This window comes from Bufo bufo, chromosome 5 (assembly GCF_905171765.1).
Source record: "Bufo bufo chromosome 5, aBufBuf1.1, whole genome shotgun sequence".
Lineage (NCBI taxonomy): Eukaryota > Metazoa > Chordata > Amphibia > Anura > Bufonidae > Bufo > Bufo bufo.
The window spans coordinates 562,448,878-562,467,196 of record NC_053393.1 but is presented as its reverse complement, the minus strand read 5'-3'; the positions used below and the strand labels follow the sequence as shown (position 1 = coordinate 562,467,196).

The 18,319-nt window shown below is 44.8% G+C and overlaps 1 protein-coding gene across 28 annotated transcripts in view; it reads left to right on the top strand.

The window, feature by feature from the left end:
• The window catches only part of OBSCN (obscurin, cytoskeletal calmodulin and titin-interacting RhoGEF), a 622,289-nt gene that overhangs the window by 178,798 nt on the left and 425,172 nt on the right, over positions 1-18,319 (top strand). For 21 of the 28 annotated variants that reach the window (XM_040431714.1, XM_040431713.1, XM_040431717.1 and 18 more), the window contains 12 exons: positions 2,784-3,056; positions 12,270-12,536; positions 12,997-13,263; positions 13,392-13,658; positions 13,796-14,062; positions 14,631-14,897; positions 15,137-15,403; positions 15,519-15,785; positions 16,178-16,444; positions 17,129-17,395; positions 17,480-17,746; positions 17,979-18,245. In XM_040431714.1, coding sequence (XP_040287648.1) covers positions 2,784-3,056; positions 12,270-12,536; positions 12,997-13,263; positions 13,392-13,658; positions 13,796-14,062; positions 14,631-14,897; positions 15,137-15,403; positions 15,519-15,785; positions 16,178-16,444; positions 17,129-17,395; positions 17,480-17,746; positions 17,979-18,245 — 3,210 coding nt within the window. The remainder of the gene's footprint in view (positions 1-2,783; positions 3,057-12,269; positions 12,537-12,996; positions 13,264-13,391; positions 13,659-13,795; positions 14,063-14,630; positions 14,898-15,136; positions 15,404-15,518; positions 15,786-16,177; positions 16,445-17,128; positions 17,396-17,479; positions 17,747-17,978; positions 18,246-18,319) is intronic. The other 7 variants (XM_040431727.1, XM_040431729.1, XM_040431731.1 and 4 more) reach the window with 5 other exon arrangements.

Sequence of the window (18,319 nt, the reverse complement as noted above, 5' to 3'; positions counted from 1 at the left end):
CTGCTGATACCCTGGTGATACTGTACTGATACACTGCTGATACCCTGGTGATACTGTACTGATACCCTGGTGATACTGTACTGATACACTGCTGATACCCTGGTGATACTGTGCTGATACACTGCTGATACCCTGGTGATACTGTGCTGATACACTGCTGATACCCTGGTGATACTGTGCTGATACACTGCTGATACCCTGGTGATACTGTGCTGATACACTGCTGATACCCTGGTGATACTGTACTGATACACTGCTGATTCCCTGGTGATACTGTACTGATACATTGCTGATACCCTGGTGATACTGTACTGATACACTGCTGATACCCTGGTGATACTGTACTGATACACTGCTGATACCCTGGTGATACTGTACTGATACACTGCTGATTCCCTGGTGATACTGTACTGATACATTGCTGATACCCTGGTGATACTGTACTGATACACTGCTGATACCCTGGTGATACTGTGCTGATACCCTGGTGATACTGTACTGATACACTGCTGATACCCTGGTGATACTGTACTGATACACTGCTGATACCCTGGTGATACTGTACTGATACACTGCTGATACCCTGGTGATACTGTACTGATACACTGCTGATACCCTGGTGATACTGTACTGATACACTGCTGATACCCTGGTGATACTGTACTGATACACTGCTGATACCCTGGTGATACTGTACTGATACACTGCTAATACCCTGGTGATACTGTACTGATACACTGCTGATACCCTGGTGATACTGTGCTGATACCCTGGTGATACTGTACTGATACACTGCTGATACCCTGGTGATACTGTACTGATACACTGCTGATACCCTGGTGATACTGTACTGATACACTGCTGATACCCTGGTGATACTGTACTGATACACTGCTGATACCCTGGTGATACTGTGCTGATACCCTGGTGATACTGTACTGATACACTGCTGATACCCTGGTGATACTGTACTGATACACTGCTGATACCCTGGTGATACTGTACTGATACCCTGGTGATACTGTACTGATACACTGCTGATACCCTGGTGATACTGTGCTGATACACTGCTGATACCCTGGTGATACTGTGCTGATACACTGCTGATACCCTGGTGATACTGTGCTGATACACTGCTGATACCCTGGTGATACTGTGCTGATACACTGCTGATACCCTGGTGATACTGTACTGATACACTGCTGATTCCCTGGTGATACTGTACTGATACATTGCTGATACCCTGGTGATACTGTACTGATACACTGCTGATACCCTGGTGATACTGTACTGATACACTGCTGATACCCTGGTGATACTGTACTGATACACTGCTGATACCCTGGTGATACTGTACTGATACACTGCTGATTCCCTGGTGATACTGTACTGATACATTGCTGATACCCTGGTGATACTGTACTGATACACTGCTGATACCCTGGTGATACTGTGCTGATACCCTGGTGATACTGTACTGATACACTGCTGATACCCTGGTGATACTGTACTGATACACTGCTGATACCCTGGTGATACTGTACTGATACACTGCTGATACCCTGGTGATACTGTACTGATACACTGCTGATACCCTGGTGATACTGTACTGATACACTGCCGATTCCCTGGTGATACTGTACTGATACACTGCTAATACACTGGTGATACTGTACTGATACACTGCTGATACCCTGGTGATACTGTGCTGATACCCTGGTGATACTGTACTGATACACTGCCGATACCCTGGTGATACTGTACTGATACACTGCTGATACCCTGGTGATACTGTGCTGATACCCTGGTGATACTGTACTGATACACTGCCGATACCCTGGTGATACTGTACTGATACACTGCTGATACCCTGGTGATACTGTACTGATACACTGCTGATACATTTTTGTAAACACAATTGTTATTTTTTAAGATGTTATTTATAATTTGCATAACGATCCGATGTACAATTACTGTTATATCATTTTATACTTTGCATTTAAAGAATGACATAAGGCACATTCCCACTGAACTAATCCACCGAACCTTCTCAACAAGTCTGCAGTACACCCATTCACTCCCATATATCACTATTATTATTTTTATTACTATTCACCTTATTTCGTGTTTACTCTTCTTTTTATCCTTACATTTTTTGTATTATTTTGCTGCAGTTTTCACACAGTCTGACCACTTCTGGCTATAACACACACTAAAAATACAGGAGGATGGGAAGAATGTTCTGTAGTTTACATCTGGGGGGCACATACTTTTGGCTGGCAGTAAAGTCATGTTATGTGGAGTTCGGCCATCTGCCTGATTGCTGGATGATTCTACCTGATGACTATAGTCATATATACCTCTGTATAAGGGGCCGACTAGACCTGATCCACCAGGCAGATGGTGTCAGGCCCTGACTTCAGAGGTTTACACAAAGTCTTCCCAGCAGCAGTTGCCGGTATTTCCTCCTCTTCTATGGTAATGTTCTTGTGAAGACAACATCTAGTTCTATCCCTAATGTGTCCCCCACCAAGATGTTGTCCAAGTTCTTGTCACTCTGTGTAATATCTCGGACAATGTCTGTCCCTGTAGTGTGTCGCCTTGTGACTGCATGATCTTCTGTGTTAGCTTGACATTGTCTATCGAGGTCCGCTTATTGTTGTCAGTACGTTGCTGTCCTTTGGAAGCCACAGATCCAAACCCAGAGAGTACAAAGAATGGAGCTCCCCAAAGAATAGAGAAGCGGCCACAAAGATACGCTCAACTGTCTGTGTTCATTTTAGGCCACAAAGTTCTTATCGTAGAAGACTTGGAAGATGCAGAAGTTTTTGAAGGAGAATCTGTCATGTTTAAGTGTAGGATTTCTCCGGCACATTATCAGAAAGTACAATGGTTTCTGGATAAAACCCCGTTGCATACCAATGAAGTCAATGAGATACAAGCCCTTGCAGGGGGCTACCACACTCTGTATCTCAAGCAGTTGGGTGTGAAGGACTCTGGGATAGTCACCTTTGAAGCCGGGAACCAGAAAACTTCTGTAAAACTTTTAGTGAAAGGTAATAATGTGTAAATGATGGCATATTCATAGTTTATAGATCATAGAGAAAAGTTGTAAATGATAGAAGCACTGTCCAATTACCAGAAGTAAAAAACCAACAAAAACTGTTGGAGTGAAAACACCAGAAAAGGACTCCGATCTTGACGTTGGATGGAGAGCCGTCCACCTATGGGAGTTTCTTTTAACATGGAGTCCATTAATTAGTAACTAGTTGAACCCATATTCTTATATTTTGTGGACCTTTTGCTTCTTTAGACAGTATACATTCGTAAACTACATATTTAAGGATGTAAAAATATTCTAGTTAAGACAACAGCAAGATGTGTTCTACATCTGTAATCTCATGTTATTCTAGAAAAGCCCTCCGCTACCAGTCTGGAGGTATCTATGGGGGGAAGTGCTTCTCTTCACTGTAAAACCTCCAAAGCAAATGAGCCAGTCACTTGGATCAAAGACTGGAGGGTCTTGAAAAGTTCCTCCAAGTATCAGATTACTAGGTCTGGATGTGATAATAAGCTGGTCATCTGTGACACAACTGACCAGGACTGTGGCCCATACTGTATGTCTGTGAATATGGAACAGGGAAAGTTAGCACAGTCCTTGACCTGAAGGGTAAGATCAACCCCCGGAGAATGATTTTCATTGAAACGTCTACTAATAAAAAGTCTCTGTGGGAACTCAGCAGATACCTGCAACCTAATGATAGACAAGATAGGGTTAATGGCAGAAGCTTCAGAAGCTAAGGTTGGGTACTGGAGACCCAACTGGTTTTTCCAACCAGTCTGGAGCTGTGGAAAGACCAGAATAATAAGATGTAACTAATCTTCATCCAACCATTAACTAACGATGACCGAGCCTCTCTGTGGAGACAAAAACATCACTCAAGAATCAGAGGAAGGCTTTCTTCATGACATCCACTAAATGTAAAAAATCACCTTTTTATTGAGTCTTTGGAAAACCAATTTAGTTACTGTTTCTTCAATGTTTTGAAGATAGATCCTCCTTTTTTCCCGCTTCCATGTTGCACTCTCTGTTAAGGTCACATTTCTTACATTGTGACATTATGATTCTGGGGAATGAAGGACCTGATTGCTTTAATAATTGCTTTACTAATCTTACAGTCTAAACGCATTAAACCCATTAAAACAACCTGAAATAATGAAATAACTTCATCAACATCTCACTGGCTTCTGTGTCCACCTTATGCGGCTTCCATATCTGTATGTCTGCATGAACGTGCGTCAGGTTTTAGACTTGTCTGCCCTGGTAACAGTGAGACAGGATTGTTATGGATGTTGCCATCACAAGTCAATAATACAGAAAGACTTCTTGTTGCCCATTTTGGTTACCAAATAATCCTCCGATGGTTGACTTAGGTGTTAGTGGCATCCATCCATTGAATACACGTATAGGCTGCCTTGTGTTTGTCATATAATAGTCGTTTTTACTTTTGACTATAAATGGTTGCATTAGATATTCAGTATCCACTGTTCCCTCCAGATCGATCTCTGCTCCAGACCCCTCTGTCCTCCTCCAGACTACGCTGTCCTTCTCCAGACTCCTCTGTTCCCCCCAGACTCCTCTGTCCCCACCGGGCTCTTCTGTCCCCTCCAGATCCCTCTGTCCTCCTTCAGACTCCTGTCCCCTCCTGATCCCTCTGTCCTCCTTCTGACTCCTCTGTCCTCCTCCTGACTCCTCTGTCCTTCTCCAGACTCCTCTGTCTCCTGATGATCCCTCTGTCTCCTCCAGGCTCCTCTTGTTCCCTCCAGACCCTTCTGTTCCCTATATGTAGACATATATGTCCCCTACAGACTCCTCTGTCTTCTCTACACTTATGTGTCCTTCCTCTTACTCCTCTATCTCCTCCAGACTCTGTCCCCACCGGACTCCTGTGTCCCCTCCTGATCCCTCTGTCCTCCTTCAGACTCCTGTCCCCTCCTGATCCCTCTGTCCTCCTTCTGACTCCTCTGTCCTCCTCCTGACTCCTCTGTCCTTCTCCAGACTCCTCTGTCTCCTGATGATCCCTCTGTCTCCTCCAGGCTCCTCTTGTTCCCTCCAGACCCTTCTGTTCCCTATATGTAGACATATATGTCCCCTACAGACTCCTCTGTCTTCTCTACACTTATGTGTCCTTCCTCTTACTCCTCTATCTCCTCCAGACTCTGTCCCCACCGGACTCCTGTGTCCCCTCCTGATCCCTCTGTCCTCCTTCTGACTCCTCTGTCCCCTCCAGACTCCTATGTCTCCTGCTGCACCCTCTGTCCTCCTCCTGACTCCTCTGTCCCCTCCAGACTCCTCTGTCTCCTGCTGATCCCTCTGTCCTCCTCCTGACTCCTCTGTCCTCCTCCTGACTCCTCTGTCCCCACCGGACTCCTCTGTCCCCTCCTGATCCCTCTGTCCTCCTCCTGACTCCTCTGTCCTCCTCCTGACTCCTCTGTCCTTCTCCAGACTCCTCTGTCTCCTGATGATCCCTCTGTCTCCTCCAGGCTCCTCTTGTTCCCTCCAGACCCTTCTGTTCCCTATATGTAGACATATATGTCCCCTACAGACTCCTCTGTCTTCTCTACACTTATGTGTCCTTCCACTTACTCCTCTATCTCCTCCAGACTCTTTTCTCTTCTGACCCATCTGTCTCCTCCAGACCCTTCTGTCCCTTTTAGACTGTTCTGTTCCTCTCCAGGCTCCTAAGTTTCCTCCTAATCCCTCTGCCCTCCTCCAGACTCCTCTGTCTCCTGCTGATCCCTCTGTCCACTCCAGAGTCCCGTCCCCTCATGATCCCTCTGTCCTTCTCCAGACTCCTCTGTCCCCACCGGACTCCTCTGTCTCCTGCTGATCCCTCTGTCCTCTTCCTGACTTCTCTGTCCCCTCCAGACAACTCTGTCTCCTGATTATCCCTCTGTCTCCTGCAGGCTCCTCTGTTCCCTTCAGACCCTTCTGTTCCCTATATGTAGACATACAGTCAGGTCCATAAATATTGGGACATGGACACAATTCTAACATTTTCGGCTCTATACACCACCACAATGGATTTGAAATGAAACAAACAAGATGTGCTTTACCTGCAGACTGTCAGCTGTAATTTGAGAGTATTTACATCCAAATCAGGTGAACGGTGCAGGAATTACAACAGTTTGCATATGTGCCTCCCACTTGTTAAGGGACCAAAAGTAATGGGACAATTGGCTTCTCAGCTGTTCCATGGCCGGTGTGTGTTATTCCCTCATTATCCCAATTACAATCAGCAGATAAAAGGTCCAGAGGTCATTTCCAGTCTGCTATTTGCATTTGGAATCTGTTGCTGTCAACTCTCAAGATGAGATCCAAAGAGCTGTCACTATCAGTGAAGCCATCATTAGGCTGAAAAAACACCACAAACCCATCAGAGAGATAGCAAAAACATTAGGCCTGGCCAAAACAACTGTTTGGAACATTCTTAAAAAGAAGGAACGCACCGGTGAGCTCAGCAACACCAAAAGACCCAGAAGACCACGGAAAACAACTGTGGTGGATGATCGAAGAATTCTTTCCCTGGTGAAGAAAACACCCTTCACAACAGTTGGCCAGATCAAGAACACTCTCCAGGAGGTAGGTGTATGTGTGTCAAAGTCAACAATCGGGAGAAGACTTCACCAGAGTGAATACAGAGGGTTCACCACAAGATGTAAACCATTGGGGAGCCTCAAAAACAGGAAGGCCAGATTAGATTTTGCCAAACAACATCTAAAAAAGCCTTCACAGTTCTGGAACAACATCCTATGGACAGATGAGACCAAGATCAACTTGTACCAGAGTGATGGGAAGAGAAGCGTATGGAGAAGGAAAGGAGCTGCTCATGATCTTAAGCATACCACCTCATCAGTGAAGCATGGTGGTGGTAGTGTCATGGCGTGGACATGTATGGCTGCCAATGGAACTGCTTCTCTTGTATTTATTGATGATGTGACTGCTGACAAAAGCAGCGGGATGAATTCTGAAGTGTTTCGAGCAATATTATCTGCTCATATTCAGCCAAATGCTTCAGAACTCATTGGACGGCGCTTCACAGTGCAGATGGACAATGACCCAAAGCATACTGCAAAAGCAACCAAAGAGTTTTTTAAGGGAAAGAAGTGGAATGTTCTGCAATGGCCAAGTCAATCACCGGACCTGAATCCGATTGAGCATGCATTTCACTTGCTGAAGACAAAACTGAAGGGGAAATGCCCCAAGAACAAGCAGGAACTGAAGACAGTTGCAGTAGAGGCCTGGCCGAGCATCACCAGGGATGAAACCCAGCGTCTGGTGATGTCTATGCGTTCCAGACTTCAGGCTGTAATTGACTGCAAAGGATTTACAACCAAGTATTAAAAAGTGAAAGTTTGATTTATGATTATTATTCTGTCCCATTACTTTTGGTCCCTTAACAAGTGGGAGGCACAGATGTAACTGCTGTAATTCCTGCACCGTTCACCTGATTTGGATGTAAATACCTCAAATTACAGCTGACAGTCTGCAGGTAAAGCACATCCTGTTTGTTTCATTTCAAATCCATTGTGGTGGTGTATAGAGCAAAAAATGTTAGAATTGTGTCCATGTCCCAATATTTATGGACCTGACTGTATACAGTCCCTGACAAAAGTCTTGTCGCTTGTGTACAAATTGACCTGAAGTGCCGCTAAAATATATTTCTAATCAAGATTTTGTTACAAGAAATGGGTCATTTTAATCCCAACAGCTTTTGTAATAATGTTTCAGTGCAAAACGAAACTGACAAAAAGTATCCTAATAGTCACAGCTTGGTAAAGCCCATTGAGTCAATTTTTGCCAAGACATAAGTGTTGTCGCCTTGTCATATGAGCTTCACCTGTGACTAATAATGGATCAATTAGGTCTCAGGTGTGTATAAAAAGAACCCCATTACACTAGACCTTCACATCAACTGCAACTAGACCTCTGCAAACATGCCTAAGATTCACCCGGAGACTAAAGTGTTGATTATCAAGAGGCTGAAGACCAGATCCACTGCTAATGTGGCAGACACCCTCAATGTGTCTCAGCGTCAAGTTAAGAGGATAAAAAAAAGATTTGAACAGACTGGAGACGTTTTGGACAAGGCCAGGTCAGGCCGACCCGCAAGACAACTGCTCGAGAGGACCGTTTGTTGGCTCGAAAATCCAAGGCCAGCCCATTTTCCACTGCATCAGAGCTCCACGAGACCTGGTCACCTGAAGTCCCTGTGTCAACCAGAACAGTTTGTCGGATTCTGTCTCGAAATGGCCTCCATGGTCGAATCAGTGCCCATAAGCCAGCACTAAACAAAAGACAATTGAAAAACCGTGTGGCATTTGCCAAGGGCCACAGCCTGCTAAAAGGATGGACGCTGGAAAAGTGGCAGAAGGTGGATTTTTCAGATGAATCTTCTGTTGAATTACACCACAGTCGCCGCAAATATTGCAGGAGACCTACTGGAACCTGCATGGAGCCGAGATTTTCCCAGAAAACAGTGAAGTTTGGTGGAGGCAAAATCATGGTCTGGGGTTACATCCAGTATGGGGGTGTGCGAGGGATCTGCAGGGTGGAAGGCAACATCAATAGTCTAAAATACCAAGAAATCTTAGCTACCTCTTATATTCCCAACCATAAAAAAGGCCAAATTCTGCATCAGGATGGTGCTCCATCGCATAATTCCATCTCCACATCAAAGTTCCTTAAGGCGAAGAAGATCAAGATGCTCCAGGATTGGCCAGCCCAGTAATCAGACATGAACATCATTGAGCATATGTGGAGTAGGATGAAAGAGGAAGCCTGGAAGACGAGACCAAAGAATATTGATGAACTCTGGAAGGCATGCAAGACTGTTTTCTTTGCTATTCCTGATGACTTCATCAATAAATTGTATGAATCCTTGCCAAACCGCATGGATGTTGTCCTTCAAGCTCATGGAAGTCATACAAGATATTACATTTGGATCTCACAGCACCACTACTTAATTTGCTGACATATTTTTGGATTTGTAGTAAAGTTGTTAAATTTCTGTATAGGCGACAAAACTTTTGTCTTGCCAAAATTTGACCTTTCTGTCTTGATCAAATGATAAATCTTTTTTCAGTGAAACTAATTTATTTCAGTGCATTAAACATCATTTGGGAGGTCTTTAGCTTTTCATATCAGCTATTTCTAACACCAATTGATTAATTAAAAGTCAGGTTAATGGCAGGAGTTTCTACAAAATAGAGAAGCGACAAGACTTTTGTCAGGGACTGTATGTCCCCTACAGACTCCTCTGTCCTCTCTACACTCATGTGTCCTCCTCTATCTCCTCTATCTCCTCCAGACTCTTTTCTCTTCTGACCCATCTGTCTCCTCCAGACCCTTCTGTCCCTTTTAGACTGTTCTGTTCCTTTCCAGGCTCCTCAGTTCCCTCCAGACTTCTCCGTCCCTCTCCAGGTACCTCTGTCATGTCCAGACTTCTCTCCACCTTCCAGACTCCTCTTTGCCCCCCAGACCCCTCTGTCCTCTCCAGGCTCCTCTGTCCTCTGCTGGCTCCTCAGTTCACTCCAGATTCCCTCTGCCCACTCCAGACCCCTCTTTCCCCCTTTAGACTCCTCTGTCCCAGTCAGATCCCTATTTCCTCTCCAGACCCCTTTGTCCTCCACTCCCCACTGTCCCTGTTAGACTCTTTTGTCCCCTCCAGACCCCCCCCCCCCCCAGGCTCCTGTGACTCCACCAAACACTTTTTGTTGAGCAGAACAAATAATTGATTATGGCGAAATTCAGTAGACTTGATGTTTCTTTACCCCCATCATCTGTGGTCAAGGAGAGGCCACCAATTACATTTAGATTGCCTTAGATTAATGGATGGCTCATGGTAACTTGTAGAAGATGAGAAGTTGTTTGTTATTCCTGTGTAATGTGATAACAGTATATGTGCCGTCAAGAGAAAAATAACCCCCCCCCCCCCCCTCTGTGAATTTTATGGTTTTATGTATAAGGACATAAAAAATCTGGTCCTTAGAAGGTCTTAAAAGTTGGTAAATACAAGGTCTTAAAAGTTGGTAAATGACGTTCACCATCACTGCTTACATAGGAATCAAGTAGTAAGAGCCAAGTGCGGCTAACCAAATGCCCTCGATTCACTGATCATCAGAAAGTGTGACCACCGCTACAAAAGCAGACATTTTGGCCGTTTGCTGGTTTGGCGTATTCAGGTGTGTGTTAATACAATGCCAATAGGAAAGACATCAGCAGTGATCGTAGAGAAGCAGTTGGTGATGCCCATCAATCTGAGGACGGTTATAAGACCATTTCCAAACAATCTGAACTCCATCATTCTACAGTAAGAAAGAATATTCACAAGTGGAAAATATTCAAGACAACTGACAACCTTCCAAGGAGTGGACGTCCCAGCAAATTCACCCCAAGGTCAGACCATGCAAAGCTCAGAGAAAATGCAAGAAATGAAAGAGTTCCATAAGACTACAGACCTCAGCCTACATGTTACATGTTCAAGTTCATGACAATTAGAAGGAGACTGAACAAGTACGGCTCGTGGGAAAGGATTGTCAGAAGGAAAAGAACATGGCAACACAGGCTTAAGTCTGCATCTGAACAAGCCTCAAGACTTCTGGAGCCATGTTCTTTAGACAGATTAGACCAAAGCAGAGATGATTGGCCATGATCCACGGCACCACTTCTGGTGGAAACCAAACCCAGAATCCTAGCACAAAGCCCTCGTACCAGCCGCCTAGCACAGGGGTGGAGGGGATGACTGGGGTGGGTTTTGCAGCCTCAGGACCTGGCCACCTTGCACTCAATGAGTCGACCATGAACTCGTCTGTATACCAAAGTATTCTAGAGTCAAGTGGACTGTGTGGTCATCTATCCAAGCTTGGCCAAAACTGGGTCAGGAAACAGGACAATGAACCTTAAATAAGCAAATACACAGCAGAATGGCTGAGAAAGATGAGAACTAAGGTGCTGCAATGGCACAAAGTCCAGACCTCAACCTCGCTGAAATGCTGTGAAGGGACTATAAGAGATCTGTGCGGAAATAAATGCCCACAAACCTTAATGACCTGAACAACCTGAATAAAGAAGAGCGGCCAAAAGCCCTTCAGAACGGGAGACAAAGTCATCCAGAAAACCAGGAAGCCAAGGTGCTGCTACAAGCTATGGATTCATGGGAAGGACTGAGTTCTGAACACATGGCTTTTCCATTTTCGCCTTGTTTTTGTTAAAGGGGTTGTGCCATGAAAAAATATTATACATTTTTCAAACCACAGGCTGGATTTGATATTTTTGTAATTGCATGAAATGAAAAAACTATTATAGCCAGTGAAATCTGTCTGTCTAGCACCACCTGCTCTTTGCCCTTTTTCTAAATTCTCTGTCCTGCTCGCTGAGGTGGACGCACATGCTCATTTCCATCCTTCAACTGCCACCAGCTGCAAGAGAAAGGACTCACCCCCAAGAAAGGACACACCCCCGAGAAAGGACACCCCCCCCGAGAAAGGACACCCCCCCTGAGAAAGGACACACCCCTGAGAAAGGACACCCCCCCGAGAAAGGACACCACCCCCCCGAGAAAGGACACCCCCCCGAGAAAGGACACCCCCCCGAGAAAGGACACACCCCCGAGAAAGGACACCCCCCTGAGAAAGGACACCCCCCTGAGAAAGGACACACCCCCGAGAAAGGACACACCCCTGAGCTGCCAGCCTGAAATAAATCTAGCAGAACAATTGCATAAATGAATGGGGAGATCTTTGGATCCACGTGATGTACACGGCCGGTTCCAAGTTTATAGAAAGAGACTGTTGTGTACTCAATGCTATTGGATTTAAATTTTTTACACAGCTCATGGAATAACCCCTTTAAATAAATAATGAGAAGGTGGACTCTGTTGTGTGCTGTGCTTCATCTGAGGTTGTAGTTACTTCATGTTAAGACCTTCTAAGGAGCAGATGATTTTATTATGTTCTGATACGTAAAACCATAGACTTCACAGAGGGTGGACTTATTCTGATGGCTGTATATTGTGTGTATTAAGGTCTCTGTATGCGTGATGTCATCAGTATCTCTGCCTCTTCTTTCGGGTGTTGAGTCTGGTCTCACCTTATAAATCTAGCACAGTCATCCAGAACGCAGAATCACGAGCAGTACTTTTGCTTCCAGCATGAAATACACCTTTATTTTATCTCTACAATAACACAACCAATGTTCTCCATTCCAGCTGTTCAGGCTTTCTTCAAGCGTGAGGTGCAGGGCACGGAGGCCGAGGAAGGCGCAGCGGCCACACTCTCCTGTGAACTCTCCAATGAGAAAGCTGCTGTGCAGTGGAAGAAGGATGGAGAACTCCTTCAGCCCAGCAATAAGTATGAGATGAAGATTAGAGATCGCAGAGTGGAATTACTTGTTCACAATCTGGTGAAGGAAGATGCCGGAACGTATACATGTGAAACCGGGGAACAGACGTCTTCGGCAATGCTAACCGTCAGGGGTAAATTCACAAGACAATGCCTGGGCTTCCTAATTATGCTCCTCCCCTATGTGCATGCTCTTGGTTTTGCTCAAGTGTATTATTCATTAGAGATTAAGCAACTTTATAAATGGTCTTGGTAACAGAACTCCCATTTTGTGTCTGCGGCTCCTATGCAGACCTATATGTCTCCACAGTGACAGACAACAAGCCATGTGGAGTCTGATTGCTTCTTACTCTCCATGCATGTGCTTCTAGATAGCCTACAGACAGTAGGCTCAAGGATCAGACTACACAAGAGGTTTTTTTGTAGTCTGTAACCAAGGAGACACATAGCTTTGCACAGGAGCTGCAGACCCAAGATGGGTCTTTGAGCAAAATATTTGAAAAGCTTTCCTTTTAGATGCATAGTTGTATTTTTTATCTTTGAGAGAGTCATGAGAGTCAACTTGGACTGAAAATATCTTCACTTTGTCCACAGCTGTCCAGGTCTTATTTAAAAGAGGTCTCCGTAATGAGAAATCCAAGGAGGGGAGCACAGTCAAACTACAATGTGAGCTCAATAAGTCTGGTGCGCCTGTGACATGGACTAAAGACGAAGAAATATTACAGAGTGGTGACAAGTATGACATCAAGCAACAGAGCGCTGTGGTGGAGCTTCTTATCCTTAATGCAAAACCAGAAGACTCTGGTGACTACACGTGTGATACTGGAGACCAGAAGAGCACATCTCATGTGACCATCACTGGTAGGAAACTTCATCATGATACTGAACCTCATGGTGTGACAGTATGTGTCATGGGTCTGAGATCCTCTGTGGTGTAGGACCAGTGACTATGGATTTCATGGTGCATACTAACGTTTTTCTTTTTGTAGCTATTCCAGTTCGCTTTAAACAAGACCTGCAGGACTGTAATGTGGACGAAGGTTCTTCTGTCACTCTTGCCTGTGAGATCAGTAAGGCCAACGCTCATGTCATTTGGAAGAAAGGTGTTACCGTTCTTCAAGCCAATGACAAGTATGAATTTAGGCAGAAGGGAACTGTAGTAGAACTGGTCATTCACAATGTGAAATCAGAGGATTCTTCAACCTACATCTGTGATACTGGAGACCAACAGACTACTGCCCGGGTCAAAGTGCAAGGTTATTATTATATTTATTATGTGCCTCGTTTCTCAGACTTGATTGACAGGCCATTGAGGTCATGTGAGCACCATTACCAAATACATAGCTAAATATTATCACTGTTCCTCCATCTTTACTGTATTTTCTCTTTCCAGAACTTCCAGCCCACTTCACCGAGGAGCTGATCAATCAGCAAGCTAATGAAGGAGCCTCCATCACTCTACGCTGTGAACTCAACAAGCCAGATGCCCCCGTAGAGTGGAGGAAGGAGAACACAGTGATCAAACCAAGCAAGAAGTTTAAGATCCACCAGGAGGGTCAGACCGCAGAACTGATCATCCGTGACCTGGCACCAGAGGATGGAGGAGACTACACCTGCATCTGTGGAGAGCACCAGGCGACTGGAACTGTGAAAGTTACTGGTAATGTCCCACTGTCATCCTGGGAAATCAGCAGATTCTGAGGGCTGGGAATATTCCAGGGTTGTCTGTTCACAATGTAGATTCAGGGAATGACTTTCCCACATCTCTGTCTCAGGTAAATTTTACATAAATGATTGGTTACATTTTGGGATTAGTCCCTCCCATGACACCAGACATGCTCCCATAGTCTGTAACATTTGGAGATGGAACGGTGTGGATTTTGCTCACTGGTTGACAGGCTGTATAGTGAGTAGAGACCCTGAACCTCTAAGATACTGGTGCATGTTTAGTGTCAGAGGACAGATTAATTCCAAAATGTCAGCATCTGATAATGTCCTAGAACTTGTTAATTACTTTACTAATTCTTTGAGTGTTGAGAACATCTTCAGAAACTATACCTGTCAGAGCTCCATAAGGATGTGGAGGACATTGTGGAGAGTGGCAGATGGTGGAGTCTTCTGTATTATCTCGATCATGCCCATTGATAGAATGCTGTCGGATGTCGAAGCCATTTTATGGTCTTTTTTTAATCTTTTTGTCTTATAAGAATATTTTTTGCATCTTTTAGCGTTACCTCCACTGTTTAAAGAAGAACTAAAGAATGAAAGGGCATCTGAAGGAGAAGATGCAAAGCTCCTCTGTGAGCTCACCAAACCTGGGGCCACCATAGAATGGAGAAAAGGGGACCAGGTCCTTAAAGCTGGTGACAAATACACAATGAGGCAGGAAGGAGTGTATGCCGAGATGGTAATAAAAAATCTTGACAACAGTGACTCTGGGCATTACACCTGCGTGTGTGGAGAGCAGAAGACCACGGCCGTGCTGACTGTCAATGGTAAAATAATCTCTTCATCATAATACACTTCAGTACAGACCACTGGTTCTGCAGATGCCCATTACCTCACTAGTGTGTGGATGGTGGGCACATATTTGGGAAATCTTTAATAATTAGGGGTCGCAAAATCTTCATGAATCCATTATTTTGGGGTCCACCTCTCTACATGGGTAAGTTGCCTTCTTACATGAGGCGTGAATGGTAACTAGTCTTATTTTTGTACCTTTCCTTTGGATTAGCTCTTCCGATACTCTTCAAAGAAAAGCTCACTAACACTGAGGCAGTGGAAGGAGAAACTATCACTCTCCACTGTGAGCTCTCTAAGCCAGTGTCCTCTGTTGCATGGAAGAAGGGACACGCCACCCTGAAACCAAACAATAAGTTCACAATGATTCTGGAAGGTTCTGTGGCGGAGTTGACCATTCAGGATCTTGATCTGAAAGATGGTGGAAGCTACAGCTGTGTTTACGAAGGAGAAGAGACCATGGCGAACATCAGAGTCAATGGTAATCTCCCATCGGTCTTCAATGCTACATCTTGTGGGGTTCAGCATGATAACTATTACTGTCTCTTTTTGGGGTGAGATCCATATTTCATGTCCTATTTCATCCGAATCCTCAGAACATCCCATTCTCTTCAAACATGAGCTGAGTAACGTGGAGAGTACAGAGGGCCGAGCCGTGACTCTGAGCTGTGAATTCACCCAGCCCCCACCTCATGTGGAATGGAGAAGAGGGCACAAAGTCATCAAACCAGGACAGAAATATGAAGTGAGGCAGGATCGAGCAACCGCGCAGCTCATCATTCGGGATTTAGAGCAGAAGGACACCGGAGATTATACGTGTGTGTGCGGGGAGCGGTGCTCCACAGCCGTCCTAATAGTGAATGGTAAAGCAGGCGCCATTCTCCACTCTGTAGTTTATTATTTAATCGTTTCTTCATATATCTTGTTTTGTTGAGAGTCCCACTGTCCTTTTCTTGATTCTTCAGAAAAATTGCCACAACCAGCTGATCTTATAACAAAGTGCACGGAAATTATTCAGTACGTTAGGCTTAGAGCTTGGGGTTAGAGTTTAGGGTTGAGTCCTAATACTCCAACATTCTTGAGTAAGTTCTTGTCTTCCAGATTATTAGGGTTAGAGATGACTACACGGATGTGGGGGGTGACAGTGTGGGGTTATGGCCATTTACATACCATATATAGGGTAATACTGATAAAACCAGTGATAATGATGGACATCCCACAGATTTACTCACACTTTACATTCCACATTCTCCAGCTCTTCCAGTACATTTCACACACGGCCTGAAGGACGAAGACACCGCAGAGGGTGAGAGACTTGTCCTTCATTGTGAACTCAGCAAACCTGACGTAAGCGTAGAGTGGAGAAAGGGACGTACTCTCCTTCAGGAGTCTGAGAAATACGTCCTGAGACAGGAGGGCCCCGTGGTGGAGCTTGTCATCACTGACCTACGTGAGGAGGATGCTGGAATCTATAGTTGTGTCTGTGGAGACCAAGAAACCTCTTCAACCATACATATCAAAGGTAAACAAAATAATCACGTCTAGCCAACCAGAACCCAACAAATTGACAGCGATAAGTTCCAGGATTTCTGGGGAGAACGTTTGTCAGCTGGGTGTGACTAATAATTCATTACTCACAATTGTCTGATCTTTCCGCCATCATGTCTGGAGGCTCCATCTTTGTATTCTTCATATAAATGGTCTAAGGTCATTCTCTAAATATAAGTACATGTGACATCTCGATTGTGTAATGGAGGAAGCCGTAAACATGATAATATTATGTGAACTTTGGATATTTAGGTTAAACATTCACCCGGCATGCTGTCCTCATGTTCAGGATGAAAAGCTGTCATAGAAATGTCTAACCCTATGCCTCAAGTATAGCACAAGAGCCCTGGATAATGGTGGGTGGGTCACCAGTTTGGTTGTCATTTGGTCCAAGAGGAGTTGTCACTTCCCCTTCAGCTTTGTATTAAGCTCTTGGTAAATTACATTGTTTTCTCAAGAGAACAACCATTTGGTAAAATATAGTAATTCCCGATGGCTTGACATTCTTCATACCCATCAGGTGTTAACGGCGTTTGTTGTGTCTCTTGTCAATCTAAACCTAGCAATATGTAGCATCTTCATTCCCATTGAGGATCCAGTTCTTAGATTTGCACAGTTTTCTCATTAACAAATCTGTTCTTCCTTCCACTTCTACCAGCTTTACCTCCAAGATTTACGAGAGAACTCAAGAGCGAGGATTGTACGGAGGGGAGCTCAGCTCTTCTAACCTGTGAACTGACCAAAGCCAATGCCCAACTAGAGTGGAGGAAAGGAGACCATGTGCTCCAACCCAGCAACAAGTACAAGATGACCCAGGATGGCTGTACTGCCGAGCTGGAGATCTCTAATGTGGACTTGCACGATGGCGGACAGTATACGTGCATGTGTGGAGACCAAAAGACCTCGGCAACACTCATAGTGCATGGTAAATATTAGCGTGGAATCTGATCGCTCTCTAGGTTGTCTCACCCTCTCAGGCTGCTCTCACTTATGGTATCTTGTTTGTTAGCTTTACCACCAGAATTTAAGGAAGAACTAAAAAATCAGGAAGCTGTAGAAGGCGACTCGGTCACTCTGCACTGTGAGCTGACCAAACCAGACGCATCTCTGGAGTGGAGAAAAGGACACAAAATCATTAAGTCCAGTGACAAGTACAGTGTCATCCAGGAAGGTTTGGTGGCTGAACTGGTTGTACGCAACGTGGACCAACATGATACTGGGAGATATATTTGCGTGTGTGGAGATAATCAGACGGCAGCCACACTGACCGTGAAGGGTATAACATATTATACATCTGCAATAACCCTTCATTCCAGCATATATACATCCTAAATAACATCTCCTCACGTCTATAACAGATCATCTCCTCCTTCCCATCTTGCCATCCCCGTCACCGACTTACCCCTTCTCTAACCATATCTCTCATTTTAACCACTAAATCGCCATCATCGCTGCTCTCCACATCATCTTTATCTGTCTAAGTTTCCCTCTTGATTTCCCCTTGCCAGCTATTCCACCACAATTTAAAGATGGATTAGACAACACGGAAGGTGTGGAAGGAGAATCGCTGACCTTACGATGCACCTTGACCAAGCCAAAGGCTTCTCTGCAGTGGAGAAAGGAGCAAAAGACGCTGAAGCCGAGCAGCAAATATAAATTTGTCCAGAACGGTCTTGTGGCTGAGCTGGTCATTCATTGCCTGGATCTAGACGATGCTGGGGAATACAGATGCATTTGTGGGGACCACGAAACATCAGCTTCAGTGGCCGTGAAGGGTAAATTTTCAACAGCTCTGGTTCTAACATCTGCTTTCCTTCATCATCCCTTCCTTAATAGCTCATCTTCATCT